Source organism: Phalaenopsis equestris, unplaced genomic scaffold (assembly GCF_001263595.1).
Source record: "Phalaenopsis equestris unplaced genomic scaffold, ASM126359v1 Scaffold001206, whole genome shotgun sequence".
In the NCBI taxonomy this organism is placed as follows: domain Eukaryota; kingdom Viridiplantae; phylum Streptophyta; class Magnoliopsida; order Asparagales; family Orchidaceae; genus Phalaenopsis; species Phalaenopsis equestris.
This window is the reverse complement of record NW_018165645.1, coordinates 105,207-113,333: the sequence shown is the minus strand read 5'-3', so window position 1 is coordinate 113,333 and position 8,127 is coordinate 105,207. Positions and strand designations below refer to the sequence as shown.

General features: G+C 33.6%; 1 protein-coding gene across 4 annotated transcripts; it reads right to left on the bottom strand.

Annotated features, from left to right (window-relative positions):
- Positions 1-2,974: 2,974 nt before the first annotated feature.
- Positions 2,975-6,907, bottom strand: LOC110033513 (transcription factor bHLH57-like). Of its 4 annotated transcripts, none has more exons than XM_020737520.1 (5): positions 6,701-6,907; positions 6,245-6,402; positions 5,716-6,006; positions 4,991-5,389; positions 2,975-3,343 (listed from the first exon to the last, which is right to left on the bottom strand). In XM_020737520.1, the coding sequence occupies exons 2-5, from the start codon at positions 6,275-6,277 to the stop codon at positions 3,269-3,271; spliced, it is 798 nt and encodes a 265-aa protein (XP_020593179.1). In that variant the 5' UTR covers positions 6,278-6,402; positions 6,701-6,907; the 3' UTR covers positions 2,975-3,268. The 4 variants fall into 4 exon arrangements, with proteins under 4 accessions (XP_020593179.1, XP_020593177.1, XP_020593178.1 ...); XM_020737518.1 differs by lacking the exon at positions 6,701-6,907 and adding an exon at positions 6,476-6,670; XM_020737519.1 differs by lacking the exon at positions 6,701-6,907 and adding an exon at positions 6,574-6,662.
- Positions 6,908-8,127: the final 1,220 nt, after the last annotated feature.

Below are 8,127 nucleotides of genomic sequence, written 5' to 3'. Positions count from 1 at the left end.
GGATCGATAAACGGGACTCCACTAGAGCCCTGTATTACTTGAGCGATACGTATACTTGCGTTTGAAATTGTGACTTTACAAAATCATTATAAATATATAAATCTGGGTTCATAAATTTAAGCATATATAAAGTCGCTGTCAGGCCTCTCCCGCCATATTTATTTTCCATCATTATAGATGTTCTCATGCCGGAAAATAATGGAGCATTACAACAAAAAAAGATATCTCCCAAATTACATATATAAATAATCTATTAGTTATTGGTAAAACTAATGTAAACACAACAGTTGGGCTATTCAATGCACACTATGATTTTTTTAACCTTACTAATCCCTACGCAAACTCAATAAAATCTTCCACTTGTTTCTTCAAATCTGTTTCAAATTTTAGTACGGTACAAATTGATTATACTCTTAGTTTTTATGAGAAATCCTTGCTCTAGAAATAGCTTGGAATTTACATACACTCCTCCATAATCACATCTTATAGTTTTCCTCATGTCTTTGAGTGATTTAAGGACATTTTAACTAGATGGAAGCAAAAAAAATTTATCCTTTACTGTAAGGTTTCAAATAATTAGAAACATTATTTAGAACTTTTCATCTTAGTGGTTAAGAGACACCTCTATTCTTATGGGCCTTAAGAAAAATATAATTTCTGAAATAAATAAATTCCTACTCATTGGTGGCTCAAATAACAAATATCATATGATTGCCTAAAATAATACTACCAGGCTGAAACACTGTGGAGGGTTGGGCCTTCCCAATCTTTACATTTTAAATGTCTTATGCAAAGCTAAGCTCATTTGAAAACTTTACAATTTTGGAAATGCCATATCTAAATGTCACTGTACACATTATGGCTCGTTCTTCCAACCATGGACTAACAAGAATCTATTTTTTAAAATCAAAACTTCTAAGAGAATAAGAAACTAAATAACTTTTAAGTTTACTAGTAGCGGTAACCTTTCTTTTTTTTTCTTTTTACTTTGGTAGGAGGGAGTCTCTCACTGTAAAAAATATGGTGGGATTGTTTTTTATCAGTGCGATTGTACAAAAGAAAACCCACCTAGCAATTTTTTGAGAAGAAGTGGATGGGCTTTCCCCTCTAATCTTCATGACCCTTCTAATTGCATATATCACATAAACAAAAACAAAGTTTTGAATTCTTTATTTTCTTGTGTAGATTGGGAAAGACAGCATTGTCTATAAAGATATCTAACTTTTTTTATAAAGATTTTCCTATTTTACATTGGATTAAAAAAATTTGGTTCGATGGACTCTCTCTCAAATATGCTTCTTTTACTTAGAATATTTTACTTTATGGCTTAACTACAATAGACAAATTAGTCGTTACAGGTCTCAACATGCATAATACATGTCTTTTCTGTAAGAATTGTTCTAAAAATCAAGCCCATCTTTCTTTGAATGCTCATTTTCTTTTCGAACTCTCCAAAATGCCACCACACTGGGCTCTTCCTTTCACTTTTGCTGTAATTTTTAACAATATTTATTCAAGTTGAATTGATTAGATGCAAAATCACTTCATATTTCTCTTCTAGTTGTTCAAGTCACTGCACATCTTTTATGCCTTGAGAGAAATGCTAGAAATGTTAGAAATTAAAATTTCAATGTTAATTCATTTCTCTAAGACATTAAAAATATTGCCAAATACAAGAGTAGAAGATGAAAATTCAGGCAAGGCATCCCTTGCAACATTACATCTTTTTTTAATTTGCAACTTGTGCAGCTCTATGATTTCTCTCCATCTTATAACTACCTCTCTTAAGGTTTCAAAAATTGTTGGTGGCTTTCTTTATTTGTTCTTATGAGGCCACCGAGTATTTACTTGCAAGGCTTATTCTGCCTTAAAACTTTCTAGCATCATTGTCTTTATGTTACCTTTTGGTGCCTTAGAGGATCAATCTAACAGCAGTTGAATCACATCCAGTAGAATTCGATATACTCTTTTTTGGTATGTATTCGCTGCAAGTTTACGTTTGATGGTTCTAGATGACTTTTTTCTTATTGATGGTTTCTAGATTGGACCCAACATCCTCACTGTCCTGGATGGAATTTGATCCCAAATCATGTTAGGGGATTTTTGGAGGGCTATGATGTTAAATACATGTGATATGAGCTCAATCAGCTTCAACTTTGTGGGCGAATTCTAGTTTACTTATGTTGGTTTATCCTTTATGATGCTTGCTGGTAAGAGTAGAATCATTCTGCTTGTAGGCCTAATTCACAGATAGTTCTTACTCTTTGTCAATCTATCCCTAAGCAAGACCTACCATCCAAGCCAAGATGGAGTCTTACAAAAATAAATAGTGGGATTATCTGATTTTTATCCAGCCACTTGGTGCAAATCTATATTTTTAGTATTCTTTATACTCTTGTTTTGTATTTTGTTGTGTTTCTTTCAAGATTTTTTATTTAGGGATTCGATTTAGGTATTAGTAGAACTAGAATTTGAAAAGAGATAGGGGATGCAAAGTTAAAAATTAAATTAAATTAATTAAACATTTATTTTCTTAACATTAATGTAATTAATTTATTTAAAATTGATATTACTTAATTTTATCTAATTATACTTTGTAAAAATTTCAAATGGGACCAAAAGTTTCATTTGATTTGGGGAGGATAAAATACAGCTTATACATGTTTTTTTTAATTAATTAATTATTTATTTATTTATTTATTTATTTATTTTACTTAAAATATGAGAAATCGTAAGTTCGTGTTCCGGACGTACGGACAACGGTCACGATACAACGGAGGATGGGACCTCCGCTAAATAATTTTTCGAATACATTTTTTTCGATACAACGATCACGATACAAACGCTTCGATATATTCTTCGAATTTACCTCCGTCCATGTAAATTATAAATAATTTTGTTTTGTTTGACCAAGCCAAAGGTGGCTCCCCAGAATTCCTCCGACAGGACAAGCCCGAAAGCCCGGCATCAACGCATACACAAAATGCAAGAAAATGTATAAAATTTTTCCATTATAAACATTCAAATAAAATATAATAAAAAAGGAGAAATAACGGACGAGTACAAAATCCCCCCTGCACTGCTGCAATAGCGCAGGCTGAGAAAGCTGCCGCTTCTGACCTTCACCCGTTCCCCGACTATCTCCGCACCTCTCCAAAATTCTCATCTAATCCTTCTTTATAAAAAAAAAATTTCTTTTTTGAAGAAAAAGAGGATAAATTTCTGTCCATTTTATGGGTTCATTTCTTCCCCCTTTTGACGTCTGCATTTAGCAGGTGCTGAATATCTGATGAACAGCAGAAGCTATATCGTCAGCCGAGCCGAGCCTACAGTCTTCCTCCTTCTGCCAGGTCAAAGATCCAACTTTTTAAGCACAAATAACTTTAAAATTATTTTTTTTCAAAAATATACCAATCAATCAAACCAAAAATTTAAAATAAAATGAAAAGCTAAAATTACATTTTTATCTTTTAAAAATGCAAAGCGTAATTACTAGTACATAAAAGCGTCGAAAACAGATGTTGGGTTCATTCAAGATAAGATACTACATATTTGAAAGGAATGAACCAATATTATTTCATTTCATTCACTGTCATCCTGTTCAAAAAAAGAATAAATGTTAATCTTAGCAATAAAAAGTTTCGCAACGTTTAACTAGGCATATGCATCATCTAATTATAATGTACTTACGTAAGGTATGTCGATTTTTTAGAAATTAGAAAAGAAAGGGGATATTTACATGCTTGGTATCCAATTCCTATGTATTTTCATATCTAAAATATAAACTTTAATGTTCACATAGAACTGGGTGGTATGTATGTAAATCTTTCCTTCTTATAATCAATTTCAGTATGTTTCTCCAAAACAGAAAATTCAATGATTTTAAATTTTTTAATATTTACATACATGCCACTGAATTCCTATGCATTTAAATATTTAACACCTATAGGTTACTTTTTAGATACATACCATCTTATCCGAGTATTAAAAGATGTATTTCAATTTTTAAAAGTTTAAATAGTGCTATTATTATATGATATAAATAAATTTAGTAATAAAAAAAATCAGTTGTTAGGCATGTAAATCCATAAAAATTGGGCGATGTATGTAAATGTCCTTGCAAAAATATTTTCAATATTAATTATAAAGAAAAAAGCCGTTAAAATAAAGAAGATTCACATAACACATAATTTTTTGTATCTATATATTTCACATCTAAACTTTCATATTTACAAAGATAAAATTTTAATATGTTAAATCTACCCACAAAAATGTGTATTTCAGTTAAAAAAAATTATAGAATTTTTTCCATGTGATATTAATAATTTTCATCTCTAATATTCTAAATTTCTAAGCACATAAAACCTAGCATTCTCCATCCCCTCTAAAACTCTCCCCAGTGTGATATTAAGCCCACAAAGGCCATAGAAGTCCCAAATTCTTCCCCTTCCCCTGAAGCATCCCGATTACGCGTATAGTAGTATTGTGGTGTTATTTTATCAAAAATATTAACATAATATCATCAATAACACCTGAAATACTAGCATCGCATCTAATCAGAACGCAACTCATTCTTATGAAATATTTTTCCTTCCTTCGGCTCCCAAAATGCTGAGAAAAAACGACCGTGAAGAAAACAGATTTAAATTATTCCCATTATTCAAGATACCATTCCACAGAAGAAAGGCTATAAAAGAGAGGGGTAGATAGTAGATTTGTGTGTTTAGAAGCTTATACTGTTAGGTACTAAATATAAAGTTTAGGGTCTTAGATGTACAAGTATCGAAAAGAGGTATCTATGCCAAATTCTTAATTCTCCCAGCCTCTCCATGCTAAAAAAATAAGAGAACTCTAAAAAAAATTGGATCTTTCATCTCACGATTAATCTCGGTGTAATATTAAATTAAAATCATGGATTGAATTTGAACTAAGTCAAATTTAAATCAAGGTGGTTTTAAAAATCGAATTAGCTGAATTATTTTGAACGGACCTTTAAGTTGAGAGAATAGAGAACAGAGACAGCATCCAGAGAAGTAATGCTAAGATGCAGGACTGTAAGCCTAAGCTCTTCCATGGCGGCTACGGCCCTCACTATCTGCCCCGGTCTCCTCCTCCCCGCCACCTTCAAGTTAACGTGTCCCTGCACCGCTGTCACCTCCACATCTACTTCGCACTCTTGGTCCTCATCCCCTCGTTGCAGTCTAGAAGAAAACCCTGTATACTGCGGCGACACAAAAAAACTGCTCACCGTCGCCGCTGCCGGCGACCACCCATCCTCCACACTCGCCGGCGACGATCGGCTACTTTTCTCCGCCTGAAATGATAGAAGCATCTGCTCCAACTCCTTGATGAAATCAATCGCTCCGCCGATAATAGATGCTTGGTCTCCCTGCAACAAATAAATTGCACTAAAAAATTCATTTTTCTAAATCAATCGCTATAAAAATTCGATTTTTATTAGCTATTTGTTTATCTGAACAAATACGCCCGTTGTAATTGTAAATGAGCACGCATAAATCATAAAGTCTGAAATAATGACAACAAAATTAAGCACTTAATTCTCATATTAGTTAATTATACAACCTATTCAGCTTATTTATATAAAAGTTGGCAAGTTCAATGGCAGCCATAAACTGGAATCTAATTGAATCGATTCATCAAATCTTATAGCAAGTATCAAACTAATATATAGAAAAATCAAATGAAACGCCTAACTCTTTGCACGAATGAAGAGGGCATGAGAGAACGAAGCGCGGCAAGATGCTCGTTCATAAGCCGACGCCGGTTTCTCTCCACCACTATATGCGTCATTCTCTGGCTCTCCGCCTCCCCCATTCCGGAGCAGCCGTTCTTTGCCGCCATCCGTTTCCTCTTCTTCCTTTCCACCGCCGCAGGCAAAAAAGAAGAATCTTTCCCATCTCTATTCCCTCCATGAAAAACAGATTCAAGAGCTGTGGTCGCGCAGCTCAACCTCTTCGATTCCATACACTCTTCCAGAAACTGCGACTTCAACCAAACAAGCCATCAAAAACGGGAAGCAGAGTTATTAGCTTTATTGAAAAGATAAATAATTATATAAAAGCGCGATTTTTCCTCCTTTTCTACTATTTATGTCTGAGCATCAGTCGCATTGCAATGAATGACATTTCCATTTTCCTCTTCTTCAGCCCCTTCCTGTTTCTAATCAAAGCTGCAGAGTGGAAGTTGGGAAGGGAAAGATTGGGCTTTGAAATTGAAGACTTACGAAAGAATTAATGTGTCTGTGAAGGCTCTCCATTAGCAGAGTAGCAGCAACATCAGCATGAGTATCTCTGACTTCTCCACTTGCTTTGACTGAAAGCCAAGTAAATTCCTTTAGCTTGGTCTTCGAAATTTCATGAATAATACCCTTCTGATTTACTCCTACACCAATCCAGTAAATAGCATGTTTGAGAGCATTCTTTTTTTTTTCTTTTTTCTTATTAAAATTTTTTACCGACTGAAAAAACTTGCACCCACAAATACAATGTCTTTTAGTATCCTAATGCTATAGAAAGAGACTGGATGTTGGAGAAAGAAGCGACGTGATCATACATGTTAAGCATTTATATTGCAAAGCAGAGCATCAAAATACAGTAACATTGAAGAGCGAGAGCGAGAGAGAGAGAGAGAGAGAGAGAGAGAGAGAGATTATGTGTGGCAGAAGCACAGTTTAGTATACTGATAACGTTTTAGATCTGAGTGTTGTAACTTTGGAATCCATTACAGAGCGTCTGCATTATTGTAAGGTGGCAGATTTGTCCAGAGCGAAGACAGTCAGTTGTGGGGACTCTTGTTCATCACCTTTCATTCTCATCTCTCTCTCATTACGTTGTTCAAAATTATAACCTAAAATCTCTCTCCCCCCTAACAAAAATGTGATCTTTGTATAGTGGAGTTTTTTCTCCCATTATATTGGAGTTTTTTCTCCTGTTTATCGTCCCGCTCAAGGACTAATTCCAACTAGAAAGTTCTTGGCTTTATTATCTTACCTTTCTTAATTCGACTAAATCTATGCTTAGTTTTCTCTCTCATTACTCCTCTTCTAAATTTCTTTGAGAAATTCCGAGCGCTAGCTTCCAAATTTACTTATGAAGGGAAGAGAGACTAACCCAGAGAGAGACGGGGAGAGAGAGTGTACCGCAGGGGACACAGTTTGGGGTGGACCGCATAAATGACAGTGGATTGGAATAGGACTTCTTTGATGAAGGAGAGAGAATGATTTTTATAAGGAAAACAACAAAAGCCCGTGAGGGAAGTTGTTTGAGCCGTTTGGATGGTTAAGTTTGTTTCTTTCTTTTTGATAACATAAATTTATTGGTGACTTTTACTGGTGACATAAGTTGGTAACAAACTAAATAAATACTTTTAAATTTAATTTAAATTCTTGTGTTAATGTTTATGTTTGGAGAACCGGACTGAAACGGCCGGTGGTCCGATTTGGGTTGATTTAAAAACCACCCCCACATAGAATCGGATTGAACTGGTTTAAATCAGCCTGGAATCTGCAATAACGGCCAGTTTTATCCGAAACCAGAAATTAATTTTTTTTACAATTTTACAGCCAATTTATATACCTTACATATCTTTCGTGGACTCTATTTCTTACATTTATACACCCAAATCGCTCATATCACATCAAAAACATTACTATTACAAAGAAATTCAATTTATATGCATATCACCTAGTTTTATTTTTTTACTCTATTTATTTACATTTATATCACCAAAATCATCAATATCACATAAAATGTCACTATTTTAGAATAGTGAAATACAAGTTTCCATGCATAGTTAAAATGAATGTTAAAATTAAAATTTAGATATTAGATATTTAAATACATAGTTATTGAGTGTTATGTAAATCTTATTTGTTGTCATTTTTAAATATTTTTATGATTTTTATGGTCATTATGTTCAAACCCGGTTCAACTTTTGAACATTGAACCTTTTCTATTGCAGGTCTATTGTCTGGTCTGGTTTTGAGATACTTGCTTAATGTATTCAGTATTGTAACTGTATGAGTAGACTTTAGTTTTTTGTTTATTTTATATGAAAACAATGCAGAAGAGTAGAAATTCACATAACAACAATCAAACACAAAGCTTT

Excerpts from the sequence above, each read along its gene's own strand:
- LOC110033513 (XM_020737520.1), bottom strand. The coding sequence starts at position 6,277 with ATGGAGAGCCTTCACAGACACATTAATTCTTTC. Across the intron at positions 6,007-6,244 it reads ACAGACACATTAATTCTTTC|TCGCAGTTTCTGGAAGAGTG; the intron begins GTAAGTCTTCAA and ends GTTTGGTTGAAG. Across the intron at positions 5,390-5,715 it reads CCTCTTCATTCGTGCAAAGA|GGAGACCAAGCATCTATTAT; the intron begins GTTAGGCGTTTC and ends TATTTGTTGCAG.